Genomic DNA, 21,317 nt, shown 5'->3' with positions numbered 1-21,317 from the left:
CAACCGGAGTCCTGCTAAGTTTAGACAAGTCTTCTGAGACAAATTATTCAGTCATAAGCATGACTCTTTTCATTTGATTCAGGTGTGGACCAGGAACAACTAAAAGTGTCAGGACAGCGGCCATCTTGCTTTCGATGAAAAAAGAAAAGTTAGGAGCAAAGATGTAAAAAATTTTCAGTTCAATGAGTTAGGCATTCTTTCTATACTCAAAGCATGGACAGAAGTGGAAAAGTTTCTGCTGAAGTTTGTTTTTAACTCTGTTGATGATTTTTATGCGGTGAATTATTGGAATGCGGCGTTTTGTCCGGAAATGGTGAAATTGTCAGTAGCGGGATTTGCGGCACATGTCGCAGCGACACGCCTTCGCCGTCAGGATCTCGAGTTCGTCGTAGTGCCGACCTCGCGGGCAGTCCAGGCGAACTTTGACCTGTAAAAAACAGAATATCCACAAGCTGTGAACAAAACTGATCCCCTAACAATTTTTACATGGCTTAGAATAAATATTAAATACAAAGGATTGTTAATGACCAAAAAAAAAAGCCAAAAAGATTCAAGCAAAGTGTTATTTGCTTCATAAGAATACTATGAAAAGATAAGCATTCTCTGTACAAGCTGAAGCTAACAAATGTGTTGATGGCTACTTATTATTTGCTCCATTTCCTTCTGAAGTCAGAACTTAAAACCTAAAACCCAGTTAAATTCAAACCGTTGCAAATCTGAAAACCAGTGGGATTTGCTGATAACTGAGGATGATTTAAGGTATTTTCATGCCTTACAGTTCTGTCGTTTGACACCAAATTTGTTTGATGTAGTAAATATGAGCGTGATGATGGTTGACCTCTGATGACCTCTGGAAACTTTTATGAATATTTTTTTAATTGTAGCGGCACAAATGAAAATCTTTACTTCACTGACACCAGTTTTGTCAGATTTGTAGAAGGTAGGGGTCGGTTGACCTTTCACGACCTCTGGAAACATTTGATATTTTTAAAATGATAGCGATACAAAACATTTTTGCTGCACAAATGTTTGACAATTTTGTTAGACTTGAAGAAGGTATTTCTAAGGAACTTTATGATATTTTACTTTAAACTGTGAAATCTTTATATTGAAAACCTAAATGTTTATCCTTTAACCGGTCACAAAAATCATAAAATTAAGGATAATTTTTAATTTTGTTTCTCTGTCAGGAGACAACACCGTGAGAAGGTCCAGTTCCATTTGTAGTATAGTTTTAAAATCTGTATCTAGATGGTGGTTCCTTCAAAACTTGGTATTTACAGGTCCAAAAAGTACAAGAACCTCTGATCCCGACTGAGAAAACAAAGAAGACCGCACCTTGGCGTCCTTGCTGATAGTGCAGCAGCGTGAAGCAGAGGTGATGTTGTGTGTGAAGTTTGAGGCCACCAGAACCGAGTATCGGGACGGGAACGCGCTGGACTCGCAGTAGCCCACGCAGGCGTACACCAGATGGGTCCCTTTGCAAGTGCCGCGACGGTCGCTGCGGATCGTCACATTGATGGCTGGAAGGAAGGAGGAACAGCACTAACTGGACTCAGCAGAACAACTTGCAGATGTTTGAGATGTTCCTTACTAGTTCCTAATACTAGATTTTTTATTTTCAGATGTGTTTATTTTGGAAATAGAAGATATACTTGTTAGTTTAGCAAGTTGTGAAGATTTACAACCTCTACCTGAACTGAATTACTCATTTACATAACTGCTGGTATGTTTTCAACATTCAAATCCAGTAATTTCACAATTTCTTTCTTTTTCTTCCCCAACAAAGTAACCTTTTTTTTTTTTTTTTTTTTGCCAGATGTAGTGAAAAATTATTTGCTACGTTTTCCGTATTGAAACTCACGGTATAGGTGGCATCCTGGGGTTTGTCTCTCTTTGCTCCATCCAAGAGGAGAGAAGAGCAGCAGCAGCAACATCAGGGCCAGCAGGCAGATGTGTGAGACGCTCTGCAACATCTGGACCCATCAGACAAAACGGTACGTCAAACATTGATGGAGTCCTACAATCAATGAATTAAAGAAGCTCATGTTTGATATGAGTCAAATATTTAGCTTGTTTTGTGGGTTTGCCTGACCAAGACAGATTTCTCTTGTAAATGAGATATTGTCTCTCAATGAGACAACCTGTGTAAATAAATCATTTATCTGGGTTCTTTGACTTTCGATTTAAACAAGTGAAGGCCTCTCTAAATTAACTTGTGTGTTTTGTTTTGCTTTCGGGCTGAAATATGGATTGATTTATTTTTTCTTCTTTTTTTTTTTTACCTCACAATAATGTATTTAGCATTCAGCTCATGCGTCTTCTTTACTAATGAAAGTGTTTCTTTTACAAAATGAGGATTTTTTTCATGCAGGAATTCTACGTTAATATCTCATTTGTGAGTTATCCAAAGTTTTATATCTTTTTCTTTTGAATGAGCGCACCTCAAACTTATGTGCAAAACGCTGAAGGAAAACAGGTAAAACATGGGCTTTCCATTCCTACTTTAAAACATAAATGTGACAGAAACTTTCTGTAAGAAGGAAAGAAACACCCAAACTGTTTGGACTATTTTTGCTTTTTTGTTTTTCAAAGGTAAAATTGCCATCTGACAGTTTTAGTTGCCATCAGTCTGAATGGTTCATGTGCAGTCGCATCTCCACCGAAAGATATTACACAAACATAAACATGCAGTTAGCACATCGATTTTCAACCAATTTTCTGCACATTTATTACTGTGATTATATATCAGGATTTATTAGCAAATTTATTGTGAGGTAACGCAAAAGAAAATATTTCTGCCATGTCTCCTTGGGGGCTCCATTAAAAAATTTCTTATCCTCTTCTGCTCAATTTTCCCCTCAAATTAAAGCCTCCCCCCTTCCTCTGAGGTGATTTCCCCTCCTGCAGGACTGAATAATGTGAATAATAACAGCCCTGTCTGTGTCTTTCCAGTCTGCCTCATCGAACAGTTACCTGCTGATACATGCACATACACAACTTCATTACGTACAACACCTCTCCCTCTCGCTGCACGGAGCATTAGTGCTATACTGTGAAATCATTTTCTTCATAAACGTCAGTCCAGATGTGATATGTACACATGCTATGTGACACCGGCCCCCTCCTGACTCACACACTCCCACACGTGTGCAAACAAAGCTAAACTTTTCCTGGGACTTTGGTGATCCTGACCTCTGCCCTCCGCTTTGCCAGCTTTTTCCAGGTTTGTGAATCAGCGCCGTGGCGGCAGCAGAAAGACCCCCACTGGGACTCAATTAGGACCGTAGGAACGACCACAATAACAGGTCAGCACTGAGGCTGAACATTTACGTTTGAGGCTTTGTGTCAGTTGATGGCGAAGGGGAAAACCCTGTTTTTTCCTCCTATGTGGGGTTTCCACTCCATTAGGTTTGTTCTGTCTCACTTTGGGGGCATCCGTTAGGGAGGCTCCAATAATAAAGTTACAATCAAAACGTTTCCCCTGTCATAACTAATTATCTATAAATGTTTTTTTCAAGGCTTTAAAAAATTGCACTGAACAAGTTTCCTAAAAAGTCTTTAATGTATCTATAGTTAAGGCCTGAAAATGTCTTAAACTAGATTAAAAATGTAAGTTTGCCTTAAATACATTAATTATAGGACTGCTTTATCTTATATAAGTATTTGGTTTTTTTCCTTGCAGGACTTTATGGCATAATGTTTGAGTTGTGTGTAAACATCTCATTGCGTTCTGTGATTTGAAGAGGTTGAGGCTACCGCTAGCTTGCCAGCTTTCTTTTACATCTATAGTAAGTAAATCCAAAGTTTTGGGCAGTTTTGAGGACGAAGTTCATTTATATCACTGCCTCACATCTGTTGCCATTCCATACAAGGCCAGCTGCATTCTGTACCCCTCAAATACTTAGACACTGTCTGGATTAGGAGCCCCCAACTATCACCTATATTAGCACTAAAAATGCCTTAGAAAGTCTTAAATTTGACTTTGTGAAACCTGCAGAAACGCTGCTGGATAGAACGATCAATTTTGCACAGAAAAAACAGCTCCTCACGGTGCTCCTCAAAAATCCTTCAAAATATAAATACTAATGTATAACCTTTCATTAAGAGTTCAAGTTACAACCACAAGCTTTGATGTGTTTTATTGAAAGTGGCGCATTAATGTAAAGTAATGAGAAAAAAAATGCCTGATTCTGAAAAGCAACATCATCTAATGTGGAAAGTGTTTCTCAATTGCAAACCTATCAAGACAGGGTCAATTGGATAACATCAATCAGAAAAGCAGCCAAAAGGCCAGTGGTGACTCTGGAGGAGCTGCAGAGATCCACAGGAGAATGATCTAGTCAATGTCTAGACTTAAACTTAATTTTGAATCTACTGTAATTCTGGAAAGCTGATTTCCACAGAGTCTCCTTATCTAATCTGACTGAGGTTGAGCTGTTTTACGGACCAACATTTCAGACTTTAGATGTCCAAATCTGATAGAAACACAAAGTCCCTAAAGGTTTTCAAGACAGTTTTATAAAACTCAGGGGTGCTGTTTTCAAATGCTCACCACTCTTTAGATTTTTTTATTTGTAGTCAAAAGTAAAAACCCATAAACTGAAGCTTGTCAGAGTTGAAAACATGTAATCTTTCAAGGGGCGTGAATACTTTTGCAAGACTGTGCATCTGTTGTAGAAAATTTCCTGCAGTAAATTTTAATCTCATATCATGCTGGGCAATATGGCTTAAAAATAAAATATTTTGTTCACAACAAATCTGATTTTTATTTTTCTCACTTTTCTTTTCGAAAGAAGAAATTACAAATGACAGAAAATATTTTTAAAAAGTGGCTTAAAAAGAGCAATAGAGCCTGGCTGCAATGTTCAATGACGAGAATATAGTTATTATAACAGCAGAAGAAAGATGCAATTTGACCAGAGAAATGTCTTAAAATTACATGAAATTTTTCAATGGAAAAAACAGCTTGTAGATTTATGAAATCTGACTTGATCAGTCCAGCTCAATCTTTTTAATAGACTCAATTGTTTCAAAGTCCTGCTACTGACAATAATTTCATGCTGATTTATTTCTTTTAAATTTTTATTTTTTGTGTTGGGGTTCTTGTACCCTACCCGACTTTATGTGTGCAATACCACTCTATTCTCATAATTTAAAGTTCATTTCATATCCTGGCATTAATGTTTTGTCATAAAGTTGACCCGTATTCAAAGTCCAAAAAAATAAAAGCTCCCAAAATGCGCTTGTCAAAAAGGATGGCTGCCCGGGATGTGCTGACACTATGGAAACATGGAAAAAATCAAGATTTTACCAAAAATTATTTTTCAGAAACCAAAAATTTGATTAATTGATAAAACTGATTTATAACTCATCTCTACTCGCATGCTTTTTTTTTTTGCCAAATGAAAATAATCTCCATGTTACATATTAGCCAAGCCCAAAATGTGTTTAAGCAATTAAATGCACTCATCTGTTTTTGTCTAACTGCTTTTATTTGTGTTTTAAAACAATAGTAACTGGCACATTTAAAAATAAAACCCCACAAACTGCAAAACACCAATTTAGATCTGATCAATTTTGAGATAACATAATAAACGTTTCTGTTAATGTGACTATTTTCCAATTAACTTTAGCATTTACAGTTAAATCCTGTTCATTAAAAATATGTTTTATCTCATGAGGAGGACTAAGAAGAAAAATACGTTTGAGAATCTTTCTCACTAAAAACATGGATGATGAATTAAATCTGGTTCTTACCTGGACAGGTGAGTGTTCTTGATTTCAGGTGAGTTGTCTAGCAGGTGTGGGAATGTCTGTCCTGAGCCCCATGCAGGGATATAAGTAACACAGGTAGAAGCGACGCCACTTATAGCTTTTGACACACCCACGATTAGAAAGACGAGTGTGTGGGATTTCTCCCCTACCAACTTCTCTTCCTCCTTCTTTGCAGATTATCCTCCAACCTGAACAGCCAAATTCTCCAGAAATATCCAGATCTTTAACCTCTTTCCTTATCGTTCGAGTTACCTTCCTTGCATCTCCGACTGGTTCACCGGTTTTAAGGCTTTTTAGGGACCACTTATTGCAGTGAGACAGAGGAAAACTAAATAGGTTTTCCATCAGTGCAGAACACACACACTCTCTCTCACACACACACAGTTGACTTTACCTTACTGCATTTTTCTAGATAAAGACTCGGATGTAAAAACACACTCATGCATAAAGAAAATCACATAATAACTAAAGTTTGTGTGCTCAGGTGTTGGTTTATGAACACTGTGAATGAGTTAATAAGCAGCTAAAACATACACACAGCAAATCTGTTTTTTTCTCAGGAAGGGCAGAGTCGGGTCAGAAGATCCTGCGGGTTTGGATCAGCTGTGTGTCTGTGTGGTTTCAGCACATGGTAGGTATATTGTGGGGAAGTGTTGGCTCTGTGTCATCCTAGCAACAATACTTACTAAAATCCAGAGCCGATTCAGACCAAAGTAGCTACCAAATTAGACCAACGATGACAGTAACTCCTAAACAGTTGAGGTATCGACCAAAAAACTGTCTTTCTCTCTGCAACTTTTAATTTGGATAGACTTTAATTGTTGAAAAAGACATAGAAAACATAGTATGGTTTTATTATGGATTATCATGAGGTGAATGAATGAGATTTAGCCACTCAGCTGAGGCGCAGTAAAATTTTTAAAGGGGACATATTATGCAAAGTTCACACTTTGCTTGTTTTTATTTTTACATTTGGGTCTACTACTTCTAAAATGACTCAAGCGCTTAAAAAATTATCCAGATACTTTTTTGGCAATAAGTTAATGTTTTTTGAAGTCTACTGTAAGGACAATGAGCTGTTTCAACAACCTTCCGATTGTTCAATAAATCAAGTTTATTTGTATGGCACATTTCATTGATTGATTTCATTAACATCATAAAAAACAACAACTGAAACATTACATTTTGTCAAGTAGCATCACTACACATCAAAATGTTGATCAATGTTTCATTTATAATGTTCCAGAAGCAACTCTAAGCTGGTGGGAATTTAGTTTAGAATTAAAGGCACTCAGTGCTTTGGCTGGTAAGTCACATTGGAAAGACATATCACTATTACCTAGCAACACTAGCAGAGCTCCAGCACATTTGATCAGCTGGTTTGGCCACTGTATGTGTGCATCTCCACGTACAGTGGAAAAAAACAAGCGTTTTGTTGTTGACTTCCCACCCATAAACCATAAACCGCTTAATGTATTCTTGTTAGTTGTACAGGAAGCTCCACTTCTGCTTTTCAAAGTCGCATGATAACATGAGTGAAAGATTTGATCAAAAAATCACTTTTTCCATCTGTACAGGTTTGTACGAAATGATAGATTTGTTGGATCACATGTTGTGTCACTGGCACATGAGGGTGTCATAATGGTCAAATTTAGCATTTTAGCATTAGCTTTCGCTAAATACCATGTTGTTATAGCGTGTTAGCTGAACCAATGTTTATGATAAGTGCTTTTGGGTTAACACAAGTAAATATTTAGTCAGCAGTGCCACCACTACAAATTTTACTAGTTAACTTTATCCAGGGGTCATCAAGGTTTTTTAGACATAGCCATAACAATCACCCTAATCTTTAGCTCCTTCTGAAACTTTAAATAACATTCAGGTCTGAACTGTGGTTCATATTTTTTCTAGTCAGGCAAACCTTGTTTGTGACTTTAAAGGATTACTTTAAATTTAAATCTCTTGGAGTAATGCTCAGTTTTTTTCATTCAAACATGCAAACATCTTGTAAAGAATCATCATGCTGCCCCAAACATTTCCACTCTGATGGAAACAGGAATGTGTGACGCCATCGTCTTTATGTCACGCTCTGACTCAGAGCTGTTAGCTGATGCCAATCCGTGCATTCAGTCACAGATTCTACGGTTTCCTCCGATTACTTTCCCACCGGCGGAGAAAAGCTGAAACGATGGGTCTGAATGAGCCGCAGCACCTCATCAGCAGAGAGACGACACACACACACACACACACACTCATTTACTCCAAGGTGACTCAGCGAGGTCACCGATGTTTCTGTCGCTCGGGGGCTCTGCCGCTTTCCGATGTCATGGAAACCATGGCATCTCAAGGATTTCGTCAAAGTGTCCGGCTTGACTCCAAACTTGTTAATGTAATCTGTGTGTGAGTGTGGGTTATATCACATCCTTCTGCTTGTGTGAATGTGTTTCTGTTACGTGTGTGTGTGTGTCATTTTGGGCACACTGACAAAGTACAGAGAAGATTAAACAAAGTTCTTCTGTTTCTAAGATGACTGGCTCGTACAAAATCATGCACCCAACCATGTGGATGGGACAGACATCCACAATTGTTTTTACTATTTTGCTTTTGTTCCATTTATGGCTTGAAAGCTTGCCGTTACAGATACAAATCATCTATTAATGTGTTAATCTAAAGTCAGTTGATCTTATCTATAAACTAATTATTAATTGATAGGCCATTTTCTCAAAAACCTGAGTTTTCTCCAGGATCAAGAGGGCCAACCATCTTTTTATGGCATAAAGTAAATTTATGTACAAACACAGTGCAACAATATCATTCTGGTATTCATGAATACAGTGTTTTAGCATTTTATTCAGCTCCAGGGCATAAGCAGAAATCCTTTTCGTTGCTTAAAAACAGGTAACTATCAGAAGGTCTGACACTCTGTGTCCTCCATGGAGCAGAAGGTGCATTGGCATTGCAGAGCCATGGGGTAGTGGTAGAGAGGGGAGACGTTGGGCAGGCAGCCCGGCAGCCGGGCCGTCATGTGTCGGATGCGGCTGTAGGTGCAGACGCGATGGTGGCGGTGGATGTACGGGGGCTCGATTATCGGCCTCTGCAAGGTGCACAAACACAAAACATATCAAAGGCAGCTGCAAACTGGTTGTTCTTACCTATTTTATGAAATACATCTGGCATAATTTTACAGGAATATAGTAAGGTAATTTTTTTTATGCAGCACATTTTGAGCAATAAAGTGCTTTACATGAACTAGAAGAGAATACAAACAAAACAACAAAACCAAAAGAAAGACAAAAGGGAAAAAGTACAAAGCTAAATAAGTAATCCATAATTTATAAACTAGTAGGAGTTACTCTGGCATTTACTAAGTGTTGGTTCTCCATGTTTGGTAAGATTAGTGAGGTATAAAATTAAATGTTGGTTAACTATAAAACTAAATGTTGGTTCCAGTTGTTCTGGGCTGAGTTCTAGATTACGTAAAGCTAAATGGTGGGTTTCCATTTAGCTTTCTGGGTTGCGAAGTAAAATAGTGACAGGCCTACATATAAATGTAACAGGTCCAATTCAGTTGCTGCAGTGCAGTTGAGAACATTTGAAATTGAAATGAAAAACTGAAACTGAAATCCAGAACTATTGAGTTTATAACTTGTATACACAAAAGCAAATTTTAGTAAATTGTTCTATTGTAAGTTGCAGAAAAGCTCCCACAGGTCTTATTAAAAGAATATTTGATTATTTAATTTGTTGAATTAAATCAAAGCCATTTTTTTTGTAATGATAAATAAAGTTATCAATATTTATTAAATTATTTTGGTGAAATATAACATGAAAACACTTATTTTAAATCATATCTGAACATTTTAGACTTTTATTTTTCCATAAATTATTATTATTTTTTTTTTTACAAAAATTCTCTTATAAATAAGCAGGATTTAGAAAGTCCTGGTCGTTGTTTTACCTCCCAGGTATGACAGCGCCCCCAGCAGGCCTCCGTGGTGATGTGCAGCCCTTTACATCCTGGCTTCTGGGCCACAAAGGAAAACTCGCGCACTGCGCAGCCCCGGAAGCTCTGGAGCGGCGTTGTCATGGAGACGCACACCAGGGCGGCCGCGGCAACAAGGAGGAGGACGAAGAGGGGAAGAAGACGCAGCGCCATGCTGGGTATGTTGGAAACACATGAAAACTGTTACAACTCACTAGTTTTGGTCAAATAAAGCGCTAAAATATTTGTTTTTAGCTTTTTGTCACGTCAAAATGTAACGATTAACCTTTTTATTTTTGTTATATAATATGATTTCGGTTATTTAATGGTCTAGTTATAAGAGAGCACTTAGAAAGCACTTTTTAAAATCTAGCCTAAACACAGATAAATGTTGAACAAAAAACTATTTTCTCTCTTTTTGCATGAAAGTAAAACTTTTCAAATTAGAAGGTGATTCACGGCGCCTTCTAGTGTTTATTTAAAAAAAAAATACTTTCAGACCACAAAAAGTTGTACATATAACACGGAGGGGAAATGGTGTCTGGTGCTTTCGCTGAACTGACACACAATCAAGGGTTGTTTACTTATTAATGCTGTTTGATTCATTAATAACACCAAACTTTTTGACAATAAATTATCAGTACTGTGCTTTGTAGAGAAAACTACATTAAGCCATCTTACGTATATATTCCAGCTATGCCATTTTTAATGGTTATTTTTCTGAATAGTAAGAGAGAAAGCTCACCTTTTAAGCTGAGAACTTGTTGAGGTTTCAGCTGCTTGTGCCTCTCAGTCTGGACGGTCCGGTGAATGGAACCAATCTGTCCCTGTTGTTGTTCTTAGAAGGCCATTAGGGTGGATGGACTCTCTGACATCATAGCAATTCAATGAAATACCATTAGATACCCCAAGTCAGAAATAATAGAGTTCCTGGAAAATACTCATGCTTGTCTATATTTTCTTAACCTCAGTCTGCATCTGTCTTTGACTGTGCGCATGCATGTGTGTGTTCGTGTGTGTGTGCATGTGTGTGTGTACGTGTGTGTGTGTATGTGGGTGTGCATGTGTGCGTGTGTGTGTGTGTGTGCGTGTGTGTGTGCATGTGCGTGTGTGTGTGTCTGTGCGTGTGTGTGGGTGTACATGTGTGCACTTCTATCTCGGTGTGCTCTGAGTGGAGGAGTGGCAGAACTGACCCTTCATAACAAATGAATGCAGAAAGTTTGTTATAACTGGGACTTTAAACTGTTCAAATCAGAGAAATGCTTATTTTTACTGAGTACAAAAAGGTTTCTATAGATTAGAAGTTGTTTTGAAACAATAAATGTTCACTATCATCCAAGAAACAGGATCATAGAAAACTGTGAGGAATACTGTCAATCAAATAAATGCTCGATTTTCCAACTCCTGACTCACCATTACACAACAAACATTACGTTTTTCCTCAAGAATACTCAGAATAACAATATCTTCCCTGTGAAAATGCATATTGAGCACTAACCTTAAAACACACTACCCAGTTTTAATAGTTTGTAATAATGATATGTTAGAGTAAATATTTTACATTAATAAATGTTTTCCTGTTAATTTAGCCCTGACACTGACAAAAACAAGGTCACTTCTGCCATCATTAAAAATAAAATCATGTATGAATGTTTCAGTTATTGTATTATTTCATCTACTTGATTTCGACTCTAGATTATCCATATTTATGCAGTTATTTATGGTTTGTAGTGTGTTTCTGAATTGCCCAGTGTTTGATGGGCACCAGCAGCCCCTGTAAGGATATGATGGATGTTTGGTTCCTCAGAGAATCACACATCAAATAAACTCAGTGGTTCTTTACGTGTGTCTGTTACTGTGCCTGCAGCAGTTCAGACTTAGTTAGTGTGACCTCATCAGACTGGGCCTGCAGAACGTTAGAGAACAGCACCAAATCAGACATGACACCACTCTGGACGATTGGCATCCAATTAATGACAGTAGTGTTCAGTGGAAAGACGTCTAAAAATCCCATGGAGCTTCATAGTACTGAGAGAAGCTAAAAGTTGTTCATTGCAAGAAACAGACACTCAAACAGGTTTTTATTTGATTTGGAGATTCTGTTTGTGTACCAGGTTTTTATATCTTTATGGGAACCTATTTCTGTCTACATGGTGGGGTTCTGGGGACCATTGGTTCTTGTGGGGACATTTTCTTGTTCCGCATGAGGCAAATTATTGTTTTTGAGTCAGTAGTTAGGTCTGTGATGGTTAGGGTAGGTTAAAGTTTAAGAATGGGTATGTAATGGTTGGGGTTAGGATTATGGTAACGCTGTAGAAATTAATGGAAGTCAATGTGAAGTCCCCACAAGTGATGAAAACATGACTGTGTGCGTGTGTGTGCCTGTGCACTAGCAAACACTTTGTTACAAATTTATAATTCTTCCTAATGTGATACATGTAACACAAGCTACTATTTTTGAAAAAGCTGATAATTTAATTATCAAAAACATGTATCTTGATGAATATATATATTTGTATTTAAACTCTGTTTTTAATGTTCTGTTTTAACTTAAATAATGTAGCAGTGAATCTAACATTTTAGTTTACTCTTCTAAAGTTTTTTTTTTAACAAAGGAGTATAAGAGCCATGCTAACATTTTTTTAATTATGACAGTAAAAATATCATGTTACTAGAAAAATAAAATCATGATAGTGTGAGAAATAATACAAGAATGAAGTTGTACAACCAAAAGTCATAATGTTATAAGAACAAAAGAGTAATAAAAATGTGAAAAAAGTTGAAATCTTATGAAAATAAATTCATATTATGTAAAAAGTCACAAGAAAATAGTAATTTTATAACAAAAATAATTATAAAAATCAAATAAAATGAGGAATGTTGAGCATACTTGGTGTCAGTTTTATAAATAGGACATACTTAAATTTTTAACACATCAATATTAAATTATTATCAATAGCAGGACTTTGAAACAGTTGTACAAACTATTAAATATATTTTGAAGAAAGAATCAAGACGATCTGATCAGATCAGATCTTGATCACTTTTTTCTAGTAATTTTACAGCTTTATCCTGGTAATCATGTCTTAATTATACTATTAGCATTTTATTGTAATTTTAAAACAATTATCTCAGTCTGGCCTGAATACGCCGTCATATTTTTTACTTTTGGCGTAGAAGAAGAAATGATTGCACTGATGTTCTCTGCTTCAGAAATAGCAGATTTTTTTACAAATATATGTATTAAAAAAATTAAAATAAAGCACATGAACATTTTTTATAACCTCTCTAAATTACAATATTTAAAGATTTTTTTCATAGCATTGACAGAGATAAAAGTGATGACACAAAAAACAACACAGACTCCCAGAATGTTTTCTCAAAGTGAAATTTCATTTTGTTTTTTTAGCACATAGATGTTTTTTTTTTCTCCAGTCTACTTCCCCTTGTTGTTATGTTATTACGTACAGTAGTAAGCTTCTCTACATTCAAACCCCCCTCCCTCCCACTGATGTGTTGGTCCCCAAAATATACATCTTTTCCAACCTCTCTATCATCCTCTCTATTGTTTTTATCATCAACAAAACAAACACAGATCATTGGGCAGACAGTGCAAATCTAGACGTTCTGTGAAATTGCTACGTAACGCAGTTGTAGTTTTTATTAACATTATATTCTCGTTCTGTTGCTCTGACTTATTGCCATGCTTTCATGTACAAACTCTTTCCGTCTCTCCTCCTTTTGCTTAATCCTTACTGCCTGTTATCATTCAGTCCCATAGCATCACCCCTCTGATTTAAAGCATTTTTAAATGTAATTTGGCTCAATAAACATGGCCAAAATGTAGAAATATGACAGTCAGTGAAATCAACATGAGACGTCTGCCTGTTGGGTGCGCTCTGAAAACACTCCCCTCTCCTCTCTCACTTGTCGTCTTGGATTAGGGCTGGATTAAGGTGAATTTATCAAATACTCAGAAAATCTGAGAGCAGTGAGAGCTGGGGTTTTGTTTTCCTGGAGACAGAAACAAGCAAATATTTTTTTTTTGTTTTTTTTTAGTTTTCAAGTCAAAACAATATAAAAAATTTAAATAAAAATGTCAAAAAAAAAAAAAAAAAAAAATTGTTTATGCCAGAAAGGTGAGATTTTTGTCTTGGCTTACATCAGTTGTGTTTTTTAATTGTTGCTTTCCTGAATCAAGACAAAGTTTGAAATCCATCTGAATGTTTCCAGGTTAGAGAATAAGTTTGTTTTTAACTGTTTTATTATAACAACAACAGCATTCATTAACATTTGACCTAAAACTGCTATGCAAGTTTTCCCAGATTCTGTTATGAGGTAATGTTAAAATTGTAAGTGTTGAGCTCACTAATGTACTTTTTTTTAAAAGAAAAACATTTTCCTGCCTAATTTTAAAAGCTTTGTAGAAATCAAGATAATATTTAGGTCAACATTTGATTCATTTTTAAAGTCGTTGTTGTTTTGACTCAGATAATTAAATGTCTGTTTCTTATGTTTGGATATTTTTTTGTTTTTTCTTGATGTTTTACCTCAACCAGAATGTTAAAGGGATAATAATTCTGGTTTTAATTTGAAGCAGGGTCTGCAAAGTTGCATCAGCTGTCAATATCTTACCAGTGGATTATTCTGTGAGATAAGATCAGCAAAGCTAGAGTTTCTTAGTGAAACCTGAAGTTGACAAGACCTGAAGCTCAACTGAGAAACAAGAAGTGCTATGGTGTGTTTTCACATAAGAAAGGTGTTTCATGCATTGCTTTTCAATTTTTCTTTATTCTCTGACTCGATAGATGGAGAGATTATGGAGTTTAAAAAAAAAAAGTGTTACAACTCTACCCAGAAAACTGTTAGTTATGCAACTCAATAAATTGGCTGTTTGCTGTTTGGGTTATGAGTTTATTGCATCCAAATCTGAGTTTAGGATCTCTGTTGTTGACTATTTGTTCAAGGGTAGTGCTTAACTACGCTAGATAGTAAAAACAACTTTCTTTGTATTTGAAATTGCAACCAACCACTAATATATGTAACTTGAATTATAATCAGATTTATTTAAACTCTTTAGGATGAAATTAAAATAATCAAGTCAATTCACCAATTTGTATCCACATTTCTTCCCAATGTGTTGCCAGTTCATGCCATCCTTCCCCCACTTCTTCCCTTAAAAAAACAATTTTGTAGCTTTTGACTTTACCGTATGTTGTTTCAAATAAACCTCAAACCACCACACAGCTGGCATATGTATACCAAAGGTGTCTGTCGATTAAAACTCAAAACATTTTAAATATCAGATTGTAATCATCTTTGCTCCCACCTAGTGATGAGTTTTGCCAAATTAGGCCTAAGTTGGAAAATTTGCATGCAATTACCCATATTCATCCCTATTCTATATGCACTATATTCTAATGATAAATCTAAGCTTAATTAAGAATGAGTTTGACACAGAAACAGACAAAAAATATGTATATGGTTGCAAAGAAATTCAGGTAGCTAGAGGTTAAGCCATCAGTTTATGTTTCATTGTTGTATTCTCATGACCTTTTGAGATAAACTGTCATAAAAATGTTCAAATATCAAATATAATTCCATTTAATTGTTTAATGTGATCTAAAAGCATTGTGTTACACCCTGTTTCCATATATTAGGGTTCTGATCCCCAATTGACCCGCTTATTGAAGTCACAAAAACACCTTACAGCCAACTCAGAGCAGAACATGGAGAGTTTTTGTAAATAGTTGGATGTCAAAAACTTTAGAAAAAACTGTTTGAAACAAAATGTTCTGTGGTAAACGCCACCATGTTGTGATTTACAAAATACGGTATGAAACGACCAGAGCTGCAATGGTACAAAATGTTTAAAAGGCTAAGTGACCAGGATGATATTTGCAATGAACTGGAATAATATAAAGAGGCTGAACTGAGTTTAATTTTGGGTGATGTTGATAAATTAAGACAATTTAAAATCCTACTTCACCCGGAGGAAGTGGAAACTTTACTCCTAAAGCTGCAAATAAAATGAATTTCACAACTTTGTTGATTCAGGCTTGATCTGGTGAGTGTAAGAGTTTCTGAAGGTTTGCCACAAAGCAGCTGACAGGTAGCTCTGCGTTTTTAGCATTTAAAAAAAGAAACAATCACTTACATCGTGCGGTACATTCGAGAATCAAACATCCAATCCCTTAAAAAAGGAGAGGAGAGAGAAAACGAAACAAAGAGAAAACTTCTTCCTCTCAACCTGTCACTCTTTCTATGCTCGTCTTCTGCTCACCGATTCTCTCACTGAAAACACACACTCACTCACACACACACACGCATCCACAACCTGAACATCACCTCCAAATAAGGTTACATTTCCTGATCAAATAGAAAATAAATAGCATCAGAATTGATTCTTTCCCCCCACAAATGAACAAAGTCATACAAAAAGACAATAAAATAAACAACATAATTACAAAGCAAAATCATTTCTCGTCAAATTTACAAATAATGTACCTTAAGACAATGTGAATATCACGGACGCAGCAGGAGATAAAACAAGAGTTTCTTTTATCCTGTCTGACTCCCTACAAACACACAGATTATCCTGAAAGAATGAAAATATTGCTAAAATAACTTTTTTCTGTTTTTCTCCCCTCTCTTCATCCCACTACTCTATTTTAATGATCAGACAAGAATGAACAATGATTCTGTGGATTCACAATGAAAAACGTTTTCATCTCCACGGTCACCTTCTAGCAGCTTCGGGTCGGCCGGACTTACAGACGCTCCGGGTTCGGAAATCCAACCGGACTGCAGCGCTTTTTCTCTTTTTTTCTTTTAGTTTGAAACCGCTGTGGTGCGCTTCATTTGTCATAGACCTTCTTAACCAAACTGCTGCATTAAATCTACTATTGTTCTCATTATGAGTTCATCCTAATTACAGCAAAGCAGCAAACAGTTTTATTAGTAAGTTGGGCTGCATTTCCAGCTTTACCAGCTGGTGGCAGTAGAGAGACGGCTGCATTTCATTCAGGATGGAGTGAAGAAGATGGCACCTAGCTAACATGTATGTAGCATGATTTGTATGTTTTGCACATGTGCTTAAAGAAATACTACCAACTGGGAGGCAATTTTTATCTGTTTTTTTAATTTTTGTATTTCATGGTAATCATAAAAATAATATGTGGCGTAAAAGAAATAAGATAAATGAAGATAATTCAGTCTTTCAGAGGTTGCATCAACAGCGTAAATATCTGACAGTCCCCTGAGTCCAACACAATGCCACTGAATTATAATCTTCTAACTAAATGATGATAATCAGAATTTGTTAAGAAAATTATTATATTGTCTAGGAAAATCAATTCTCTTAAAGCAATTTTAATTAATATAAATAAATATGTTGAGCTTTGTAGGTGATTTTTAGAACTGTTTCTTTTGTGCAAATGGATCGTACCTTTAGGACAGATCATGGAGTGACAATGAATGCTTAAGCAGTGCTGAATTTAAAATTAAGGAGGAAGCTTTGGAAAAAACTAATTTGATGTTAAACACATGCACACTTAAGATGACAAAACTGATAAAACTCCATCGCAGCCCAAATTATGCGCTCGTCATTATTTCCATACACGTTTTGTTTAGCTTTGTTTTGTTGAGGAGTACGGAAATTTTTAACTGCCAGAACTTGGAAATACATTCAGGAGCAGCATCTTGTTAAATCAACAAAACGTTTTATTACGTTTTATTTATAACAAGATTTGAATCTTATTAAAACCAAAATATCTTCTCATTTAAGTAAGAAAGGTTGTGACAGTAAATAGAAATATATCTTGAGATGTTCAGAAGTCATCCAGTGGAAAAAGGAGAATTGTAGTGAGCCACTTTACGCCTTTTTAATGAGATGTAATCTGTCAGAAAAGCATTTTTACATTTGAGAAACTTTCTCCTTTTACCACGTTTTACATTTCCTTTTACCAAGATAAAAAAACTCATATATAGCAAGTAACTTTCTAACTTTCTCATAATAACATTTTTGCATCTCATTATCGCCAAACATTTCTTGTTTTAACCAGTTTTGCATCTTGTTATAATGACAAAGCTTTGTTTTAACAAGAAATTTTCTCGTATTAACACATATTGCATCTCCTTATAACAAGAAATAAAACTTTTCGTTTTAATCACAAAAAATTCTCATTCTAACTAAATATCGCTCTTAATTTTCTTTCCAAGATCTGGCAGTTAAGTGCTTCTGTAGGGAAGGGAGTGCAGCACGTTTGCTTCTCTAAAGGTCACTGCTGATCTCTTTCCGATTTGGTGTTGTGTTAATTAACACCCACCATCTTGCTCCAGACCTAAAAACTTGATAAAACTCCTCCTTTATAGAAATGGCCACATTTCCTACTGATTAATTCAGTAAGTGTACTTCATTCGCATTATTTTGCTGCTACTTTTTCTCTTCAATTACAGAAAAAGAGGAAGAATGTGTTGAGTTTTTCTCATATACATGTATGTTTCTAGTAAATCCCAATGCGGTCTATGATGCTTGCAGCACGTCACCAACATTTCAAAGGTAAAGAAAAACAGCTGCTGCCCGTCCAGTTCATTCCCCCTCGTTAAGGTCTGTTAAAGGGGTATTCTGCTGAATTTCAGCACTCACATTATGGCCTCACACTGCGTAAAAATTAGGATTTCCAGTCGGCCTTCCCCTTTTTATGGATTCTGCTACACTAGTGTTTCTTCCATAATACACTACAGAAATATCCAGACGTATGTATATCTATATATATTAATATATATATAAAAACATCATCATCAGTAGTAGTTAGAGTAGAGTAGTAGTAGTAGAGTAACAAGTAAGAAGAAGGAACAATATTGTACTTTATACCAGAGTCATCACCTTTGTCAATAAGGTGCTCTGTGGGTGGCGCCCAGAAGAGTGGGAGGAGTCAGCGCCACACCTGGCTGTTTGTGTCTGAGTAAATCTGTGTGTGTGCAGGTGTTCTGTTTGTGAGATTCGTCTCCACAGCTCCTTCCTCTGATATTTACAGCAAATACCTACATGTTGATGGGTTGTTTGTGGGTTGTTTGTGGGTTGCTTGTGTGCAGCGATCGCTTTGGGACATTTGTGTGAAATTGCTTCATCTGTTTTTGTGCTATGCACACGAGGAGTTAGCATCTTTCAGCCAAAAAGATAAAGAGGAGGCCACAATACGGACTCTGTTGGTCAAATGTCGAGACGAGTTGGACTCCTAAAGAGTTTCTTTTTTTCGTCTCTAGTTTTGCAGTTTACTAAACGGGATATTAAGTAATGTGATAGTCTGCACCTGTTTGGAGTTCTGATCTGCAACATGTACAGCTAAAAGTGAACCAGTTTCACACAACGCTGTCGGAAAGAAGGTACAGCTTTTGCATCACAGAGATCGCACCTTTGTACAAGAAGCTGCCACCTCCATGATACAAGATAAAAACAACGGATTTTATACCTTTTCTGTCTCCCAACACTTTCACCACCAACCTCAAGTCCCACCACCCTTTCCCCAGTATTCCCCCTCCTGTGTGCAGCGGCGCCTAGGTGGCGCTCTCCCCGGCTCCGGTGGAAGCGCCGCTGGGTTTGGGCTCGGGCTGGTCGGACTGGGCCGTCTGCGCGGACGAGGGGCTCAGCGGGTCTCCTCTCTCGCCCCGCTCCTGGAGGTTGCGCTGGTTCCTGGCGGCCTCCGTTAGCATCTGCATGCGCCGCTCCTGGTACTCCTCCAGGCCTCGCCAGAGGTCGGTACGCTCCCGCTCCCGCTTCATCTCCCTGGCCGGGCACAGAGACAGAAACCGGCAAGGTTAAGAGAGAAGGATTTTATTTAGGAAAACTCACTGAAGAGCCATGAATGACTACTGTAGAGTTACAGAAGACAGTAAAGTCTTTTAAAGACAGTTCATTATGAAAACAGCAGAAAAATAATCCTTCATTCCACTCCTTTTTCCATTTCTTCCTTCCTTTTTCCATCCCTTTCTTCCCTCCTTGTGTACTAATGCCATTTCTTCCTTCATTCTTTCTTCCCATCCTTCCTTCAATCACTCCCTCCTTCCCTTTCTTTCATTCCTTACACCCTTCCTTCTTTGCTTCCTTCCTTAGTTTTTTCCTTCCTTCCTTCCCTCTGACATCCCTTCTTTGCTTCCTTTTCTTCCATTCATCCTTTCTTTTTTCTATCTTTCCTTCCTTGTGGAAATAAAATTAATTTGTGAGTTTCTTTGGAAGCGCTGCTTCACCCCTCCTTCAAAGTTGGAGAAGAACTAGTTCCGTCTCCAAGGAATGAAAGTGATTTAGTTATTTCCCTAAACTAATTCTTATCTCCAGCTTGAAATTAATAAATAAAAAGATCAGGATTTTGTTACCGGCTGAACTTAACCACTCTCGCCTCTGGATTACTGTCTCACTGGACAGATAATGAAACAAGAGCTGATTTAAAAATGACTCCTGTTTCGTTCTGTCCCTGAACACAACACGGCGGTGAGTCATACTCACTTCTGTTTCTCCACTTTGTAGGAGGCAGTGAGGTCATCAAACAGTTTGCTGTTCATCTCCATGAAGGTCTTCAGCACATTGTAGATCAGAGACACGATGGTTCTGGAGGAGAACAGGAACACTTTGAAAATATTCACGTCTTAGGACAAATGTGGATGAATCAAAATGATGGGATTAAAATGCAAATAGGGTTAGGGTTACATTTAATAACTTTTGCAGCATAAAAATATGATGAATGAATGTGATTAGTTCATCTCTCAGCAGTAACTTTTACTCTTAACTTTTAATAGTTCACTATTATTCTGTGTGAACTGAACTAAACACTGACAACTCACAAAGGATGAATACGCTGCTTAATTTGATAAATAACCCCCTGTAATATGTAAATTACCAACAGATCGAGTTCAGTAGCCACAGATTTTACAAATGTCTGGGTTTGTTTAAATTCTATTTTGAGCTCAAAATCAAAGTTTTTGCATGTTGGTCAACTTAAAGTTTATTTACTCTTATTGAAATTATTCTTTACCTGTAGAAGAGGATTAGGGCCACTGGAAAAAAAATCTATTAGCATTTTTATATTTCTAATAAAATATAGGAAGTTTGGGAAGTCAAAATTCTGAGATTAAGAAAAAATAATCTGGATTCGAAAATCAGAGCCACAATTCTGCAATGGTGTATTTAGAACAATATAGATAGTAAAAAATATGGAGTAAATTTCTGCCGAAAACGCTTTTTTTGTTTGTTTGTTTTATTTTTGTTTACTTTTTTAGATGTTTTTTTTTAAGATTTCTGAGATTAATCTCAAAATCTCTTGAGTTTTCTGGTGGAAATTCACAACTCTACTTTTTTCAGTTTGCATCAATAAATGCAAATAAAAATGCAATTCAAACTTTTTTCTCAGAACATTCAAAAAGTCACAATTGGGTTTTTTTTTACCTGAAAAAAAATTCTGAATTCTGAGTCTAAAGTTAAAATTATGAGATTTGACTTCATAAGAAATCAGAAAAAAAAAATCTGAAAAGAAAATCAGAATTTCAAGAAAAAAGTCTGAAC

At 36.5% G+C, this 21,317-nt stretch overlaps 3 protein-coding genes and 1 long non-coding RNA gene across 4 annotated transcripts in view; 1 reads left to right on the top strand and 3 right to left on the bottom strand.

Annotated features, from left to right (window-relative positions):
* Positions 1-322: 322 nt before the first annotated feature.
* Positions 323-1,976, bottom strand: gpha2 (glycoprotein hormone subunit alpha 2). The gene is made up of 3 exons (XM_055051208.1): positions 1,865-1,976; positions 1,339-1,523; positions 323-427 (listed from the first exon to the last, which is right to left on the bottom strand). Exons 1-3 carry the CDS (start codon positions 1,974-1,976, stop codon positions 323-325), a joined length of 402 nt encoding a protein of 133 aa, XP_054907183.1.
* Positions 1,977-8,659: 6,683 nt separating this feature from the next.
* Positions 8,660-10,569, bottom strand: LOC129373226 (glycoprotein hormone beta-5-like). Its single transcript, XM_055051042.1, has 3 exons — positions 10,506-10,569; positions 9,737-9,935; positions 8,660-8,872 (listed from the first exon to the last, which is right to left on the bottom strand). Exons 2-3 carry the CDS (start codon positions 9,932-9,934, stop codon positions 8,684-8,686), a joined length of 387 nt encoding a protein of 128 aa, XP_054907017.1. The 5' UTR covers position 9,935; positions 10,506-10,569; the 3' UTR covers positions 8,660-8,683.
* Positions 9,908-21,317, top strand: part of LOC129373227 (uncharacterized) — a 42,216-nt gene continuing 30,806 nt past the window's right edge. Inside the window, exon 1 of the long non-coding RNA XR_008607328.1 lies at positions 9,908-9,939. This is a non-coding gene — a long non-coding RNA (uncharacterized LOC129373227). The remainder of the gene's footprint in view (positions 9,940-21,317) is intronic.
* Positions 13,132-21,317, bottom strand: part of ppp2r5b (protein phosphatase 2, regulatory subunit B', beta) — a 40,749-nt gene continuing 32,563 nt past the window's right edge. The window contains exons 12-13 of the mRNA XM_055051041.1: positions 20,265-20,366; positions 13,132-19,547 (exon numbers count right to left, since the gene is read on the bottom strand). Of these exons, the coding sequence (XP_054907016.1) occupies positions 19,319-19,547; positions 20,265-20,366 (331 nt within the window). The 3' untranslated portion in view covers positions 13,132-19,318. The remainder of the gene's footprint in view (positions 19,548-20,264; positions 20,367-21,317) is intronic.

Source organism: Poeciliopsis prolifica, unplaced genomic scaffold (assembly GCF_027474105.1).
Source record: "Poeciliopsis prolifica strain line A6 unplaced genomic scaffold, Auburn_PproV2 SCAFFOLD032, whole genome shotgun sequence".
NCBI classification, from domain to species: Eukaryota; Metazoa; Chordata; class Actinopteri; order Cyprinodontiformes; family Poeciliidae; genus Poeciliopsis; species Poeciliopsis prolifica.
The sequence above is the reverse complement of the archived record's forward strand: the minus strand, read 5'-3'. Positions and strand labels throughout refer to the sequence as shown.

Coding starts and splice junctions, on each gene's coding strand:
- gpha2 (XM_055051208.1), bottom strand. CDS start 1,976: ATGTTGCAGAGCGTCTCACACATCTGCCTGCTGGCCCTGATGTTGCTG. Junction 1,524..1,864: donor CCCAGGATGCCACCTATACC/GTGAGTTTCAAT, acceptor CCTTCCTTCCAG/CCATCAATGTGACGATCCGC. Junction 428..1,338: donor CTATCAGCAAGGACGCCAAG/GTGCGGTCTTCT, acceptor TGTTTTTTACAG/GTCAAAGTTCGCCTGGACTG.
- LOC129373226 (XM_055051042.1), bottom strand. CDS start 9,934: ATGGCGCTGCGTCTTCTTCCCCTCTTCGTCCTCCTCCTTGTTGCCGCG. Junction 8,873..9,736: donor GGCGCTGTCATACCTGGGAG/GTAAAACAACGA, acceptor TGCACCTTGCAG/AGGCCGATAATCGAGCCCCC.